This window comes from Pyrus communis, chromosome 14, assembly GCF_963583255.1.
Source record: "Pyrus communis chromosome 14, drPyrComm1.1, whole genome shotgun sequence".
Taxonomy (NCBI): domain Eukaryota; kingdom Viridiplantae; phylum Streptophyta; class Magnoliopsida; order Rosales; family Rosaceae; genus Pyrus; species Pyrus communis.
This window is the reverse complement of record NC_084816.1, coordinates 3,026,236-3,045,192: the sequence shown is the minus strand read 5'-3', so window position 1 is coordinate 3,045,192 and position 18,957 is coordinate 3,026,236. Positions and strand designations below refer to the sequence as shown.

Sequence of the window (18,957 nt, the reverse complement as noted above, 5' to 3'; positions counted from 1 at the left end):
TTTGTACTCTACCCAAAATGTAACTACAATAATTTTGTAGCTAAAATGATATTCTTAAAGTAGTTCTATTTACACACCTATTTTTATTCTATTCTTGTTTTTAAACCCGAACTTCAATTGTCCCTTTTCAGAAACACGTGGTCACAGGACAACAGGTGTTGTGGAGGAGAAATTTTTGGGTGTGCCGGGAACACCATGGACACATGGTGTTCCCTCACTCATAAAAATTTGATTTTATTTATTTATTTATTCAAATTTTTATGAGTGAGGGAACACCATGTGTCCATGGTGTTCTCGGCACACCCAAAAATTTTTCGTTGTGGAGGATAGAGAAACATGCACCACGTCAGAAGATCAAAGCCTTCCTGTTCCTCATATTGAAGTTGAGATTCAGAAGAAAGAATGACTGGAGTGGAGGTTGTTTGACGTGATTTTTGCATGCCGAGCATCTCCAATAAAAACTTAAAGGAAATTTTTATGTCTCTAAAGGAATATTGCCTTCAATGAGAGAGTTCTTATAGTAGAATCCCTAAATTTGATGTTTTTACAATTTTATGTGATTATTTGATTAGGTGTACATTTTTTTGTTTCTGTTAACATTTTTTGAATTAATTTAACATTACGTTCCCGTAAAATATTTTTGTGAAAATTTTAGCAAAAAAATTTCAAATTTTGACACCAATTTTTTTCTTCACAAAAACGTAACTAGAATGAGTGAATTAAATACGAGTGAATTGAGTATAGGAGATGAAATCGTGGTAACTTTTCCATTGAGGTAAGCAAAATGTTAGCTTAAAATCCAGCCCACCCGAGTTTCAAATCTTGGTTAACGCCCCTGCCAAACTTTCAGTCTTCATATTTGTTTCCCCGTGTATATGAATAATAGTAGTATGAGGAATTTGTTGAATAAGATGCCAAATGTCGTGTATTACTGAAAATGCTGATAAGTGTTTCAGTTGAAAACACTTTTATTAGAAGCATGTAATTTTTTTTTATTAGAAATCGAATTATACCATGAATTAAGCTCACTATGAAGCTTTTGCTTTCATAAGCACTATAATATGCTTCTGTAATTTATAAACACTTTTGACTTGATTATCTCAACTCTTAACTAAAATACTTTCAAACGAATTTGGACCCTATTTAGATTCTAATTGTGGAGATCTTAGGGATCGGATCGTTATATTTTAGTCATTCATTGTGTATCGTAAGGTCATAAATCATTTATTTATTTTATTTAAAATTAAACACAAATAATAGATGACGAAAATTGACCGCATGATGTACGATGAACGGTTATAGAAAAAAAAATAAAAATTCATAGTTACCCCCGGCCCTTTAACTACTTTTACCTATCAAATCAGAAAACATGGATCGATGTGTATCATCGAATAGGCAGAGATATTTAATAATTCTTTTAAATCGATGGGCAAAAGGAAGAAAGAACTTTGATATTATTCAACATTTCAGTAAATGATTACAAGAATTGTAAATAATGAAACAGGAGGCCCCCTGTTTGGATGCCCTTCTTATCCTCAACTATTTGTGCAGTCACGGTTAAGTTACGTTAATATTTTATATTCCTACTGTTTTTTATCTTATTATCTTTATAAAAAAAAAAATCAATATAAAATGTTGACGTGGCTTAACCGTGACCGCACAAAATAGGAGGGGATAGGAATGGCACACAAACAAGAGGGCAAACAATCTGCCTCCAATGAAACAAATATGCATGTGATTTCAGAAGTAAAATTCCAACGGAAAAGTTCCTCTTCTCTCCTTCTGTGAGGGAGCTTATCTTCTTCTGTGAGAGTTCTTTCCTTCCTTTTGGTAAGGGTTTCAGTTGCCTTTTCTCAGTTTCTCCAATGGCACCGGCCCTAGCTTCGGCTGGGGTCAGTTGCCGTGTCCTCTTTCCTCTTTTCTCCTTCTTTTCTCTTTGCCTCTACTGATGTTTCTCCCTATTTTTCTCTCCGGCATGTCTTGTTCGTCAGGTCCCATCGGTATACCTCTTTCCATCTCTTCCTTGGTCTAATCTTCAGTCACATTTCCTGTTGAGTTCGTGTATAGAGTTTCGGTATTTTTACCGGCTCGGGTGTTTCCACCACCACCACGTTCTCCTTGCTGTCTGCTGTTTCTGGTAGTGTTGCTCGCGGGTTTTCACGTTCTTCCTACTTGTAGTTGGCTAATCCTTCTTTGTTGCCAACTATCTCTTGTTAGTGACTGTGATCGGGTTGTTGTTCAGGGTCGGAGGTGGTGTTTGTGGAGGCGGTTCTCGGCGGTGGATGACGTTTCAGTTGGTTGGCCTGGATTTCTATCGGTGGAGAAGATTTCAATGGAAGCTTCACGGCTGCTGTGTGTTTTTTTGGGCTTCACTGTTGTTGGGTCCTCTTTATGTTTTTCTGTTGGTTTAGGCCCTTTTTTGGTTGTGTATAGGTGTAAATTAAGCCTTTGGTTTGCTTGTAAATTTGGGTTTGCTGAAAGTTTCACCTTGACCAAAAATGAAACAAATATGCATATATTATTTGAGAAAACAAAGTTAAAACATATAGACTTAAACAAGTGAGCAAACTAAAACCCTAACAGAAATAATAAGTTGCTCATTATCTTTTATAAGTTCACAGCTTCCTCACTAGGAGATCGACTCCATGCTCAGGCTCTATAACCAATCTAAGAGCAGGTCCATGTCTGTACTTGGGAGAGAGTGAGAAGGAGAAGTTGGAAACTAAAAGAGCTATTAGAATCTTGAGTTCAACCATGGCCAAGTTCTGTCCAAGACACACTCGGGGTCCCATCCCAAATGGCATGTACAAGTGTGGAAGCTTGCAAGCGCCTGTAACCCCATTTGCAAACCTATCTGGGTTGAACATATAGGCATCTGGGCCCCATATTTCTGGATCAGTGTGTAAGGTTGCCACTGTGGTCCAAACATTGACACCCTTCGGGATGTTAATGTCCCCAAATTTCATGTCCTTAAAGGCCTCCCTTGATACCACGGCAACAGGTGGATATAGGCGCAGTGATTCATGAATCACCATATTTAGCTGCACAGAGTTAAATGGGTTAATCAGTTTTGCATGGTAACACTAAGAAGTGCATATATATTGAGTCATTGACTACACATATAGTTAAAGTTAATCATCACTGTTAGCTGCACAGATTTAAAAAGTTAATCAAGTTAATATAATCATTATTCACAAATTAACGATTAAAAGAAATTTGATAATATGTCACATATATTGAGTACAAATAGTTAAATAATAATTATTAATTACTCTTGAAACCTGATTACAATAAAAGGGGCACGAGTTACAAAGCACTCGTGGTGTTTATTAAGGTTGCTATACAAAAAAAGGTGATAAATTACAAAAGTGTGACTTGTTCTGTATTAGCACACTTTTTGCATCACTTTTGACCTTTTGTTGTGCTTTTTGTATTGGCTACCCCCAACAGCAACAATTAAGTTTTCTTAGAGGTTGTTTCCCATTTTTCCTGTAGTGGCTATATCTTAATCATGTAAAAAAACCATACCTGTTTCATCTTACGAATCATATTAGTATCCAGAATACAGCCTTGGCAAACTTGAAGGGCCTCTGTTCTCACACGTTCTTGCCATTTTGGGTTTGAAGCCAACAACATGAGACACCAAGTGGCGGAGACCGCCGTGGTTTCATAGCCGGCCAAGTATATGTTTTTGCAGTTATCAACAATGAATCGGTTTGTAGCCTCTTGGCTGAGGTCACTGTTTATAGCACCCTCAAGAATCATTTGCAATAGGTCTTTCTCATATCCTGCTGCCTGCCTTTCCTTCACTACTTGAAGTATTAAAGTGCTGGCCTCCTTTTCCAATGCCCAAGCTTCCCTGTTGCTCTTTGTGGGAAGATGTCTTCAAAAGTATAGCAATTATTTAAGATTATGGGAACTAAATGCACTAATTTTAAGATCAATATAATGTTACACGTATGGCAATGCTTAAGGGGTCTGCGGTAGCACTTTAACAAAATGCTTAGGGTGACTACATCTAGGACTATTGAAGGCCTCGTTTTGTATTGGTTTTTTCACCAAAAGATGTTTAGATTATTTAAACAACAATGGTCTCCAAACAACAATTTCTGCTTTCATAAGAAGCGGAACTGAGTCTTTAATAAACCTTATCAATTCCCATAACACTGTAATTAGGTTTTTAAAAAGACATTGTCTACCCTTGTCTTGTATAAAGCTATAGCTACCTTCTTTAAAATTAAGGACTAACGAATTGAATATTATATTACGAAAAAAATTGAAACTCGGATATGATTATGTAAATACTATTTGTTTGTTCAATGACTAAACTCTACTTTCCAAACTAATAACACTTCAATTTGCTCTAATAAATATAATTATGTAAATAAAAAAACCCAACGCGAAGTACCTCATCCCAGGAACTCCGGTGGAAAAGACTTTCTTGGACATAGCCTCCTCGAGATTTCTTAGTTTATGAAATATGTCTTCCCCTTTGCAATAGTTGCTTCCAAAACAAGCTCTTGAGATAACATCACCAGAGAAGCTTCTCATGTAGCTGTCAATTTTTATCTCAGCAATTCCTCCTTCAGCTGTCTCAATTTTACTGTTCCAAGAATTTACCAGAGTAGTTGTAGACTCTGTGATTAGGTTAATCATTCCCTGCACGATCAGTTACCACAACTCAATTACAAGATAACGATCATTTCTGCATGGTGATATTAATTTTCCATGATTATTATGTAATTATAGAAATACCTTGACTTTGTCCATGGATAGTTCAGGAGCAATCACTTTGCGTTGGTGAACCCATGAGGGGCCATTTGAGGTTAAAATACCTTGACCTAGCAGAGGACCTCGCTCTTTAAATTGATATGTTGGCTTCCCCAAGTCTAAGGACGTGCATGTTGTTATCTCTCGTACAACATCTGGTTGGTTCACACACAATATTTGTGTGTTGCCAAGTGCAAACGCAAATACTTCACCTGCGGATAATTAATTTAACATCGAGTGAGACGGAAATAAACAAGGGTGTAGAAAATGGATGTGAAAAAAAATCATTTTTCACTACTGAAAATATGACTTTAACCCTTTAAATTCAATTTTCTCCATAGAAAACCCTGGCATAATATTCTACTTCTTTTAATTTGGCATAAATTTAGGAATTTGGAAAAATGGCATGGATGTAAATAAATTGTATTAGTAGGTTAATATTGTTCCAATGTGAGTGCAGAATTTAAATTTGAGCTTTTATTGAACATTAAGAAATAGATGAGTTTTTATCTAGAAATCATAAGCGTGAGAGCCAAAACCTAAAGTACCCTTTCCAATAAAGAAGGTAATTAACTGTATGCAAGTCAAAGCCTTTGGCCCAACTAGGTCTGTTTCCCAAAGCTAAAAGTTTACATATGGGGTGTGATATTCACACATCTCATTTTACTTCTCACACACTTTTTTAATTTTCGCCCGTCGGATCGGATGAATTGAAGAAGATGACTGGACAAAAATTATCAAAGGGTGTGTAAGAAGTAAAATATGGTATGTGGATAGCACACCCCTTTACATATTCCTAGCCAGTAAAAGGTTGTTTTACATGATTGTCTAGTTGTGTTGTGTTAACTAAGATTTTGTAACAAGAAATGCTATGGGACTTTCTCAAAAGTGGCTCTTTATGAATTTTCTGTTATTTCACAGTTTAACGTCAATTTACGTGTCAATAATTATAAAATATTATTGATTATTAGATTATCACTTAATTATTAATTAACGTGCTTATTTCTTATTAACGACACATTATTTAGTTTAAAATTTTAGTCTCTCTAGCATTATCCTTGTGAAAAACATAAGGTGCCAATAAGTCCCTCTAGCATTTCTCGTAAGTAACATAATGTATGTACGTATATTTTGCTAAAAAAATGCGTGTATGTGGTGTATGCATATGAAGAAAAACACTTTCCTATACGGAGATGGTATGTATCCCTTTATATTTTTGAAACGTAATGAGTAAGAAAGAAATATAAGGGATATATAGGTCCCGTTACATGTAAATGCTCCTCCTATATGTGTTGAGGAGATCATGGTCATAAACATGGTATACTCTATATAAATGTACGTAGGCATACCATATTGTTTCCTCCACTTATCAAAAAATGGAAAGACAAGAGCAGCGCAATTGTGGGAGCTGGGGATTAATCCACTGGTAGGATTGCTGGAGCCTCGAGCCTTCTTTATCTCCATAATATTTCCCAGAAGAAGAGTAGGTGGAGGTCCATTGATGCCTTGCTTAGTTAGCAAGGACCTCAGCCTCTTCGGCTTCGCAACAAGCCTATCATACCACCGCACAAACAACCCTACAAACCCTAGAAACACAAGGGACATCAACATTTTCGCATCAAACTGAAGAAGCTCCATAAGAAAAACTTGCCAACTCTCACATGCAATAGGAGACCGCAGGTTAATTTTATTTTCTTGGTAGTTAGCAGGTTGCCCATGTATATAAGGAACAAGGTAGGCCACTAAATTTGGCAAGCATAATTTCTTCTAGGACGCGGGCCGGGGGTGGGGGGGGGGGGGGTGGTGGTGGTGGTGGGGTTGTGTTGGGGTTTGGGTGGTGGTGGGCGGTGGTGGTGGGGTTGTGTTGGGGTTTGGTTTAGAAATAAGAAATAAGCACATAAATGAACGTTTAAATAATAATTCAATAATTAACTTTGATGTTATTTAGTTTATAAATTTAGTTTCCCTAGCGATACTCTTAAAATTTTTAATCAAAGGGAAAATTTGAGGTTGCAGCAGTCGGTCCTGTGGGTTCCACTTAGAACTTAGCTCGAGTATGTATGTTCAAACTTGGGAATAAAAAATCATATATATATATATATATATATATATATATATATATATATATATATCAGTACACCGCTCCGCAAGAAGAGCAAATGAACATATATCAACATATGAATTAATAACTACGTGCTCTCTCGTTCTCTTTTCAATATTTCTAGTTTCTAGTGAGTTTTTTTTATCGTGTTTGTTGTTCAATTCGAAAATATAAGTCATAAAAGAAAAGAGCATTCCACTTATCCTTATTGTGGTTTTCTAATTTTATTTATATTAAAATACATGCACGGCCACTCAGTACTACGGTTTGGTGGTATTCATCTTCACTTGGAAGTAAAAGGTCTTAGGTTCGAATCTCGTGGATGGCGAATTCGACACCAAATTAGGTTACCCATTGTGTGGCTTAGCCGAACTCTCTCTCCTCTTAGTGTAAAAATATCGATGTATTCAAAAAAAAAAAAAAACATATATATATGCATTTATTTATACATACCATATTTGTACTATCTCTTTAATAAAAATAGAACCTAAATGTGTTGGTGCATGAAGCAAATGTAACATGCCAAATCTTCAATCCCGTTCAGATCGTATATACAAAACATAGTTTTTAGTCAAAGTGTTAGGTATCTCCACCTAATGTTGGTTGCCAATATGTACCCAATTGTTCCCGCAAATTATGGGACCTTAATTCTTAGTTATACGACTTTCTCTTTGATTTCATGTGAACCTCACTATCCAATGTTACAGATTATAGTACCATAGCCGACTTTGATCATATCTGGCGAGCTAGGTTCACACTTTTGTGTATATATTAGCACATGGGTGTTGTGAAAGGAGATAGACAGTCAAGGGCTCCCATGAAACTGCCAATTATGTATTCACATGTTATCACTTGCCTCCAAGACCTCAAAGCCAAAATGATTTTGATATACCTCCCGCAGGCATTTTCAAAATGTTTATAAAGCGTTCATATATAAAGTCAGAAAGAACTGGGTGAAACTTTTATAATACCAAAAACTATCCTCTTTTTTTCTTTAAATTGTTTGAGAATGCAATTTAATTACGATGGGACAAAATTTTAAAATTCAAATCAAAATGATTCCTTGCTTCTGAAGATGTAACAGGTATATACTTTTTAGATTAATACTAAGAAGATTATCTTAAAATGTGACTTTTTATAGCCTTTTTATCACCTCACAATTTAACGTTAATTCTCGTGTCAACATTGTAAGACATTGTGTCATAAACATGAGCGACAGAAAGTCTATAGCGAGTTGCACTTTTGATAGAATCTCTTTAGTATTTCTCTATTTTTTTTATTAAGTAGTTAGAACATGTAGTTCCAAAATGTCATGTCATGCAATTATATGAACTTATCGAAGTCACTGCACAAGAAATAGCAATCGCCACGAAAGAATGGTACTACTTTTCCGTAGGTGGATGTTAAGTAGGACAGGAAACTGTGCCTAACAAATAAAAACTCAGTTAAAGTGACATTAGCCACGGTCACTACTAGAATTCTATCTATAGAACACACTTTTTTACACACTAGGAAATATCAGTGCCTTCCTCACTTTGTATTCACTGACATATATTATCCGTGGCCATTGGTACGCGGACACGGAAAAACAGTGTGGCTAGCCAAATTATAATTTTTCAATTGAATTTTTACATATTTTACATATTATTTTGGTGGCAACTTGCAATTTTCTGCATCGAAGTTTGTGCACTGTTGCTAACTTTTACTATACAAATATTGTTTTATTCTTTTGCTTTATTTTTCCAAGTATCCTTCAAGTTTTTTGTCACATCCCCGCCCGGGCCCCCACCACATCCCGGGCCCGTTCCACCACCGTAGTACGATATTGTCCGCTCTAGGCTTACCATTCCCTCACGGTTTTGTTTTTGAGAACTCACGAGCAACTTCCCAGTGGTTCACTCATCATGGGATTGCTCTAGCCCCTTCTCGCTTAACTTCGGAGTTCCTACGGAACCCGAAGCCAGTGAGCTCCCAAAAGGCCTCGTGCTAGGTAGGGATGAGAACATACATTTAAGGATCACTCCCTTGGGCGATGTGGGATGTCACATTTTTTCTTTTCAATATTTTTTTCTTTATTTTTTAGGGGAAGAGTCATGGTCAAATTCTTCTTTCTTTTTCCTCTTTATTATATTCAAAATATTAAATAATATATTTAACCAGAGTTACCAAATGAACATGTGTCATTTTTTGGAACGGGTAGCATACCAGGGTTAATACCGGCTAGCAAAAGTGCTCCTTTTTTTTAATTTTTTTTAACAATAAAAAATGCTCCTATTTATTCACCCATACATTGTTTCACGGTCACCGACTCACCTCCTCTCTTTCCCTTTCTGATAAAATCTTGCAATTATCTCTCTCACTCGCTCTTTTCGAGAAATTTTTAATTATGACAGAAATACAGATGATACATCATTTATTTTTATGTAGATGGTGAGAAATTTTATTTTTTAAATTATTAACTTTTTAACACACATATTCCATAATTTATTTTTATGTATCATCATATATGATGATCACACTGAAAAATCTCTCGCTCTCTTCCACTCACCTCCTATCTTCCCCTTTGATAAAAGCCTGCAGTTATGTATCTCTCTGACTCGCTCTCTCCCTCGCGAATGGTCTATTTCACCTCTCTCTCTCTCACTCTCTCTCTCTCTTCTCTTTGTATCAGATACGAGTTTTTTTTTCCTGATCTGAGTTCATATTTTCTAAGATCTAAATTGTATATTTTCAGATCTCGCATGGGTGTTAATGGATTAGAGTTCTGATTTTTTTTATTTTTTTATTTTTTTGTGTTTTGTTTTTGTTATTGTTAATTCTTGTCTCCTGCATGCAACGTTTTTGTTAATTCTTACTATGGATTGTTGTTCTGCAGTGGAAGTGTTGAGTACAACAAGGTTTTGCAGTGAGGATGATGCACATAGAGGTATAATAATTATTCCCCCTTTCTCTGTGTTCATTTTTATGCTGAATAAAAATTTCATTTTCGTTGCTCTTGTAAGTAATTTCTTATGTTTATTTGTGGGTTTTATGCGTTGTTACCTTTTTTGCAGAACGAAAAGAGCGCTAAAGATGGTTTAACAATCAGACCTAAATGATTTATTCAGGCATGAAGTTCTGATGGATATAGATTTTAATTAGTGTTAGTTGTTTTATTATTTCAACTTAGTATGATCAATGTGCTAGTATCTTACAAGTTTTTTTTTTTCAATTTAAATTTTGCATTGTATGCCAATAGGTTGTTCAAGAACACAGCCGATGGAAGATGAATGGAAGCATATTCTTGATCTGGAGGATTTGATTGCAAGTTTGTCTTGAAGGACTTGTTCGCAAAAAGATTAAATTTTATCCAAAGCACGTGACATTAATAATGGTATTAGACCATAGAATGGGTGCTCAGGGGGCTTCCCTTTTTTAAAACCATAAATAGCAATTTGGACACCGATAAAAAAGATATTTTCTTTGACACAATCTTTACTTACCATTTTTAATAATAAATAATAAATAAAAATATTGAATTTATGGGACTTGTACTATTCCTTTGGACACTGAGAGAGAATGGTGGTGTTTGTCACAATAGAAATCTTTACATGGGACGTGGTCTCTTATTTAGTGGCTGTTCGGTGGCAATTGATAGTTGCCACCGAAGCCAATGCCCATTCTCCATAATAGACACCAATGAAAAAGGTGTCCTATAACCAAAATTCTAATAGTGGGTACTTTTGTCTATGCATTAGTAAGGGAGAAATAGTACAGTTTCTCTATGAATATTGTTGTTTCTCCAGCTCGTCATGTCTAAATCATTATCTAATTTTTGCAATGTTCCGCTAACAATGGTGATTCATGAATCGATGCGCCTTTATCCCTCGACTATTGTAGCATCAAGGGAGGCTTTTGCGGACGTGAAATGTGGGGACATTATTGTTCGAAAGGGTGTCAATGTTTGGACATTATTTTTATACATTCAACCCGGAGAGAATTGCGAATGGAATTGCAGGTGCTTGCAAGCTTCCTCGGTTGTACATGCGGTTGGAACCTTGAGCCTTTACTTGCTTCTAAAGCAACCCTGCTGCTTGATCTGGCCGAGGAGGCAGGGCCAACCCTTAGATCTTGGGAATCCGAGGTGAGCCTCTAAGAGGGTGCCTTTGAGTTTTCAAGTCCTCCGATGTGTCACACATTTATTTAGTTTTTTACTTTTGTTTTTTGAAACAAACATAATAAAAGATAAAAAAAACCTCTAGGAAATCTAATACACTAGGAGTCTCAAGTCAAATTAAACAGTTTGATGAGCACAGGTTGGTCACGACAAAAAAAATGAAATACATAATCAACTCAGAAACTTATAACTACATCACACTATCAAGATTCCTTCCTACTTTTTTCAATAGATAACTAAGTCACTCAATCTCTATAGAAGGCATAACACTATTTGATCAACTTCAAATAAAAACTAAATTCATAGTTTAAAAATTAGATTACCTAGAATTCCAATCTTCTAAATTGTGAGATAATTAATTTACAAATCTATTGAGACAGTGATGAGAAGATGGAGTTGTAAGGGAAGGCTCAAAGAAATACCAAACCCTAGGCCCTAGGCCTCAATACAATGTTTGACAAAAAAAGAAAAAGGAAGGCTTCAATAGAATAGCTTACTTTCTTAATTTTTTTTATGTGTAATTTTATTGATGAAAGGATTATAATTATAGAATGGCACTACAAAAAAAATGGGCTTTGGATACAAAATTAAGGGCACAAATATTTATTTTGTGGGTATAGAACAAATTTTACACACAAAAAATTGTATTTGTTTCCTTTTCTATAAGGTACCGTTTGGTACGTGGGACGGGACGGAACAGAGTGGGACAAGGCGTTCCGTCCCACGTTTGGTGCGCCTAAAACGGGTGGAACAAGCTGTTCCACGGGACGAGTTTTGGGTGAATTTTCGTTCCACCTCACCCCCTGGAACGACTCGTTCCACATTCGTGGAACACAAAAGTATAACCTCTCTGTCTCCTTCTTCTTCCTCCTTGTTTCCATCCGAGGGCATCTTTGCTCCCGCTCCGTTCCGTTCCGTCCTGTCCCGTCCCGTCCCATCTGCATACCAAACGATACCTAAGGGCACCAACTAATGTGCCCATTCTCTACAAAGTTGGCACACATAATTTTCTCTCTCACCTTTTTCAAAACAATGGATTCCAATATATTTATTTGTGTCTATATATTACTTCAAAAGACACAATTAATTTTTTATATTATTTTTTTTTTAAGACTTATGACTCACACCTTACTTTCTCTCCCTCTCTTTAACCCAACAACACCCTTAACCAATCCACACTCCATTCTCTCTCTCTCTCTCCCTCTCTATCTTTCTCTCTTGCCCTTAACCCACCCACCACACACTCTCTCTCTGTCCCCTTAACCAATCCACACCCCATTCTCTCTTTCTCTCTCTCTTTCTCTCTCTCTCCTTCCCTTAACCCACCCACCACACACTCTCTCTCTGTCCCCTTAACCAATCCACACCCCATTCTCTCTCTCTCTCTCTCTCCTTCCCTTAACCCACCCACACCCACTTCTCTCTTCCATCCGTTTCTCTCTTTACCAAATGGATTACTTTGGTCTCACATATACATATTATATGTATTTAATTTTAAAATTATGTGGATCGTCAGATTGGTTGAGATTTAAATCTCAAATCGTTGTTTTATAATTAACCCTAGTAACCTCACTCTCATTGTCTCTCTCACCCGATTTGCCTCCCCCGCCCAAATCCAAATTGAGCTCTCCATCTTCCTCTATCCTCCCACATCAGTGGGATCATCCAAATTCGTTGCTTGAATCGTGACTCCACCCACACCAATCCTCAATCCTCAGTCTTCACTTCGTGAATTCGTCCCCTGAATCGCACTCAGTCTTCACTTCGTGAATTCGTCCCCTGAATCGCAATTCCACCCACTGTCCACACCACCTTGCCCGAATCGAGCTCTCAGTCTTAGTCCTCACTCCTCCTCACTCCACAAGGTAAGAATATCATGCAATAAACTCAACCAAAGTTCATGGATATTGTTTTATTTTGAATTCAGTTAGTGATTTTGAATATGGGTTTTGAATTAGGGCTTTTGAAAACGGTCTCTGAATTAGGGATTTTGGATTAGGGTCTCTCTATACCTCTCTCTCTCTCACTCCTCTCATATCTGGGTTTTTCCTTTGTTTTTTTTCTTTGAAAAACACCAACACCACCCATGCATCATATTTGAGTTCGTGTTTTTTCGTTTCGAGTTTATATCTTATGAGATATGACATATATATTTTGTATCTCGCCTCGTTGCTTAAGGATTTGAGTTTTGAAATTATTTTACATTTTTTTTTTCATACTTGCCCGTTGCATGCAATTTTGGATATGAATATGATGGATTTTTGGTTAATTCATATTGTGAAGTTTCTCGGGGACTGGTTTGGACAACCCGATCCAACTTATATTGGAGCGGTTTGGAGCCTTGTTCACTCTGTCTCCGCAACTTCAAAGGCCCTGCCCTTGTCACGCCCCCATTGCCGGTTCGTATTCTATATTTGTATGGAAGAATTTCATATCTATTATTATATTTACGGAGCCATGTTGCTTAGAATTTTAGGATTTTGGATCTTCAATTTTTGGAAAAGCGTAAGTTTTTTTATTGATTTATTAGGAGTTGTCTTGATTCCACCCCTCCCCCAATAATTATTTATTCATTTTTTACTTTTCTTTTATGGTGTGGCAGCATTGAAAGAAGAGGATTTAGTAATTGGATCTAGGTAGAGATGAAACCAGAAGTGAAATACAAAAAAATGTATTCGTTTGTGAAGTTTTAATCATGTTAGTACAAGTTTCATCATGGAAAATGAAATATCGTTATACTGTCTATGCTAACTTAAACAAATATTTACTAGGTATGTGATTAAAATAAGCAACTCACTTTGACCATAAATAATATACATACTTATATATTTCTGTGATTCAGGTGAGTCAGGTGACCATGAGCTGAATGTATTATCTCCAACCCAAAAATTGCTTTTGCAACCCGAAGTGAGGAATTTGAATCTTTGAGATGGCAGATCTAGAACTTGTAGGTATTGATTTTAATTAACTCTTTGTAGGTGTAATTTTGGACTGATTGTGTTTTGAATTCGACCATATTTGTGTTGGCTTCTGATGAATATTGTAGTCTATGTTAGCTGAGTGAGTCTTTTCTCACTAACATCAAGCTAGAGATTGTGTCGGTCTTCAATAGTTTTTGGCCATGGTCGCTGTTAATAGCATTAATTCCATTTGGTCAATTTCTATGGTTTGTTACAAAATGTACCCTGGTCTTTGTGTTTGAATACTAGAATCAAAATGAAGATGATAATATTTCTCACCAAATTTGAACCTTGAGCAATTAGCCATGTAATCTTATGCAGAGTGTGATGAGTTTGAACAATGTAGTAATGCACAGTCAGTTGTTATGGAGGGTGGACTTATTTTTATTACTTGTGAACTTATTTTTGATGAGGAATATTTGTATACTTTCCGCATTCATTGTTGGTTGTTCTGGAGGGTGGAGTTGTTATATAAGAATCATCTTAAAGCAAGTGGTGGAAAGACCCTTGAAGCAAATAAGAGTCCTCCCACAAAGGTATTCCCTTCTTACTTTCTTTATCCCTGCATTTTCTTTGCTCTTGTAAAGTGTGTGGTTTTTCTTTATCTTTGCATTTGTTATTCATGACTTTTGTGAAGTCCATATACTGCATGTCATCTGATTAATTCGTTTATGGAGCAGCAAAGATTTGATGAGGTGCAAGGCCTGCTGGGAAAATGCATCTGTCCAAAAATGTTTGCTTTAAAGTTTTTTTTTTTTGTATTAGAGAGAAAATGTGTAACACTACAATATATGTTTGTGAGATTCAGAAAGTGAAAGTTGGTTTCATGGTTGTAGGCTTTCTTCATTTCGTGAAAATTTAAATTCTTGCATTTCCTCAATTTAGATTCAATTTTTCAAATTTTGATTTTTTTTTTTTATTAATTAATTCATGTTGGCACAATTACAATATAAGTGCCAACATGGCTGGAAAAGCTGATCTGAAAAGTTATCAGAACGGGGCACAAATGTGCCATTATTTGTGCTGGCCTCTTTGGCACAAACACCCCTATTGTGCCCTTTTAGAAATGGTGACACCCATAGAGGGCACAAACATAAAGATAGTAGCTGCACTGTTGCTATTGATCTATGAGCACAATTGTTAGTGCTTTTTGGCCTCAAAGGGCACAGATAATTTATTGTGTGCATTGCTCGTTTTTCTTGTAGTGTGGATGGACTAAACTAGGGCAGATAATTTATTGCACGACCGGTTAACCCAACATAAATGACATGAAAAATAATAAGTTTCGGGTTAACCTGTTAACGAGTCGAGTACTTATGGGGTTACCCGTTAATTTGTCAGGACGTTATCAGATCATCCGATAAAATAATGTTTTTTCTTACCGGGTTACAATAATTAATGTAACATTACTATATATACAGCTCGTTCTTTTCTTTTGATTTATTTATTGCAATAGGGCATGTCGATGTGTTTGCAAAATATGAATCGCTAATTTCTTGAAACTCAAGAACAATTAATATAGACACCTCTTACCCATATCATAAGTGTCACTAGTATTACGGTCAAGTGGTATTTACATATTTACTATTTCTCTTTAATTATAATTTTATAAATAAGAAGTCTCAAATTTAAATCACTTGAATGATGAGTTTGATTCCTGAATATTATGATTAGCCCCATTAATTGTATGGTTGAGCCCAAATCCCCACTTTTTGGTGTAGAATATCTTTGAATCAATATTAAATGTAAAAAAACTATATAGTCTAGGAAGAATGATAAATATTACAAATTTATAACAATTTATCATTTATACTATATTGGGAGAGATATTTGAGCAAACATTGAGTTTTAGAACAAATACTTTCAATCACTTCAGTTAGGCCTTTAATTACTTTATAACAATGTCTTAAAACTAGTAGTCATTTCAGATCACATCAACACAGAATAAATGCTTGATACATTTTCATACATTTATTGGCCATCACAGTTCATAATTTGCGTAATTCTTTACAATTATTATTGGTGTTGATTTTGTTCATTTTCAACACGGTTGACATCGACTTTTTTTTTTTTTTTTAAATTTTGATCCAGACTTTTTTTTGTTCCTACATTTACTGAGAAAGGTGTGTTTGCGGATTGTTTTGGTAAATCTGAGCTTGTCTTCTTCATCTTTGGCGTGCTTTTGCTAGTTCGCATTTGAATTTCTAATCTTGACGGGTTTCTGATTGTCAAATTAATGGTTCTTTATTACTTCATTTTGCAAGGTTTTGGTAAATGATGTCCCAATTGTTGTTTTATCCTTACCTTTCTATTCTCAATAACACAAATTTACGCGAGGGACCAGGGGGATCTTTTTAGTATATTAGGTCTCCTTGCATTTAGAGAGGTAGGTGCTCTGCATACAACTATTATCGAAGAATTATTTTGTTCTACAGTTTAATATATAAAAAAATGTAACTACAAAGAAATTTCTAGTCCAAATATATGATATTCTTAGAGCAGTGTTATCCACACACTTGTTTTTACTTTTTACATATCCTCTCAATTTTTGACTGTCATATAAAATGAACTGAAAAAGATTAATGGCAAAAAATTAGCAAGAGAGTATGAGAAATAAAAATAGGCCAATGTGAATAACACCATCATATTCTTATTCTTTCACCCGAACTTCAATTGCCCCTTTCCAGAAACACGTGGCCACAAGACAAGGGGTGTTGTGGAGGGTAGAGAAGCATGCACCACACCAGAAGATCAAAGCCTTCCAGTTCCTCATATTTAAGTTGGGATTCAGAAGAAAGAATGAGTGGAATGGAGGTTGTTTGACGTAAAGAATGAGTGGAATGGAGGTTGTTTGACGTGATTTTTGCATGCAATTCGTAATCTGTTTTGTTGGTGACATGCATTGCAGGTTAAGTGATTAAGAGAGTGATTAATGTAATTACAATTTACATGCATACAAACATTAAACGTACACATAAAATGTTGGATCCGGTGGACGTGGATATTGCAGATTCTGAATTTCTCACCAACCAATCAGATCCAGATGACTCTTCCGACTCCGACATTGATAATTACTGCTTGGCTTTTACATGCAAGAACCGATTGTTTGGTCGCCAGAAGCCTCTCTTCATGTTGTCCTCGGCGCTGGTGTATGTACGTAAACTGTAATTGTAAAAAAAAATTCTTCTGCTTGCTGTAAATTTCATGCTTTTATTAACCTTAAAGTGAAATTAATTAATTCTTTCAGCTGCTGATATTACACTTTGGAGAAACAAGCAGATCTCAGCCTACATTTTTATGGGTGCAACACTCACATGGCTTCTCTTTGAGAGATTAGGTTATAATTTGGTTGTGTTTCTTTGCCATGCTTCATTGCTTTCCTTGACAGCCTTGTTCTTGTGGTCCAACTTTGGTTCCTTCATCCATGTGTGAGCTCCTTAATTTTGTCTAATTTAATTTTTGTTTAGGCTAATATGCACAAAAAAAACAAACGGTTAATTACAAACTATAAAAAATAGAGCTCGGAAGACACTGAACACACAATACGCTGTGCATTAACCACGTTTTAATGCCCCTTTATTGTATATTTAGGGTTCCTCTAGTTTTATGAATTTATAAGCGCCTTAGCATTTCTTCTATCTGCCCATATTTCCCTTTTTTTTAAAGGAAAACTAATGAAAAGGGCTTGAAAATTTTGAGTTTTAACAATAAGAACGAAATAAAGGGTAAAGTGAGTAGTACTAGGATTGACTTTTTAGTGTAAAAATGTGGTTTTTCGTTAAAGTGAACAGTACCGGGAGCTTTTCGTTAAAGTTCCTTTTTTTAATTGGTTTTTTCATGTGTCTGTGTTATGATTTCTGGATAGAATATGATGATGAAACAGGTCTGCACCAGAAATTCCAGAGATTGTAGTACCACAGCACCTGTTTATGAGGACTGCTATTTCCTTGACAACTACATATAATCAAGCGTTAAGATCATTTGGGCATGTAGTTTTTGGGAGAGACATAAGAGATTTCCTCGCGGTACCGACATTTTTTCATACACCTCTAGGTTTTGTTTATGCTGCAAGAATAGTAGGTTTTGATTGAACATGAAACTTTAACGTGATGAAGTCGTTTGCAGGTGGCGTCGACTTTGTGGGTTCTCTCTGTCATCGGAAGCCGGTGCACTTTCTTAAGCTTCCTTTACTTAGGTTTAAATCAGCTCCAACTGTTTCGTCTCTGCCATAGAGCTTTTAGTCCTTGGAAATCTCTATGATCAACATTTACAAACGTTGATGTTGTTTGCAATGTTTACATGAGATTCCTCTTTCGTATTCTTAAAGAAGTTCCTGAGAGGCCTTTGTTGATCCACGATTCATGTTTCGACTAATTGTTATAAATAACATCTTGTTCTTGCATCGAAAACTATAAATGTCGACTAATCTACTAACATTGCATTTTGTAAAATGAAAAGTATCATTCGACTAATAGCTAATTGGTCGTTGTCTGCTAATTATGTTACCAAGACGAGTACTGAATTTTTCGTTTTGGTTGGTCAGTGTTTGTCATACTGATGATAGTGCCGCGTTGTACGATAATCTTGAGGATAGCGTGGACAGCATTGCAGAGAAAGCGCTGATTGTAATAAAGAAGCAGTATGCAGTGTTGGATGAAACAGTCCTTCAGAAACTCAGAAAGAAAGTAATTTCTAACAAGAACAGAAAGCAACCAAAATTATTTGCCTGCCTGAATATTTTTGAAGTTCTGCTGGACTCTTCCTCTTCATATAGTCGGTACAGTTCATATTCCGTTCTTGCTGGTTTCGTTCCCTCAGGTTTTTTCTGATCAAGGCTGTAATGAAGATGTAGAAAATATGTTGCTTTCTATGTTTTTCACTAGTAGTCTTGTTTAATTAGTTTTCCTCGAGGAGTATTGATCAAGAAAAGTAATCATTCATCTTCCTTGCTCGATTGAAGAAAATGTATT

General features: G+C 35.9%; 1 protein-coding gene and 1 pseudogene across 1 annotated transcript; one reads left to right on the top strand and one right to left on the bottom strand.

Annotated features, from left to right (window-relative positions):
* Positions 1 to 2,515: 2,515 nt before the first annotated feature.
* On the bottom strand, positions 2,516 to 6,444 carry LOC137715820 (cytochrome P450 714C2-like). The gene is made up of 5 exons (XM_068455166.1): positions 6,120 to 6,444; positions 4,756 to 4,982; positions 4,409 to 4,659; positions 3,529 to 3,883; positions 2,516 to 3,041 (listed from the first exon to the last, which is right to left on the bottom strand). Exons 1-5 carry the CDS (start codon positions 6,406 to 6,408, stop codon positions 2,616 to 2,618), a joined length of 1,548 nt encoding a protein of 515 aa, XP_068311267.1. The 5' UTR covers positions 6,409 to 6,444; the 3' UTR covers positions 2,516 to 2,615.
* Positions 6,445 to 16,936: 10,492 nt separating this feature from the next.
* LOC137716014 (reticulon-like protein B4) lies at positions 16,937 to 18,938 on the top strand (annotated as a pseudogene).
* The last annotated feature ends 19 nt before the right edge of the window (positions 18,939 to 18,957 follow it).

Coding starts and splice junctions, on each gene's coding strand:
- LOC137715820 (XM_068455166.1), bottom strand. CDS start 6,408: ATGGAGCTTCTTCAGTTTGATGCGAAAATGTTGATGTCCCTTGTGTTT. Junction 4,983..6,119: donor TAAGTGGAGGAAACAATATG/GTATGCCTACGT, acceptor AATTATCCGCAG/GTGAAGTATTTGCGTTTGCA. Junction 3,042..3,528: donor TGATTCGTAAGATGAAACAG/GTATGGTTTTTT, acceptor AACTCTGTGCAG/CTAAATATGGTGATTCATGA.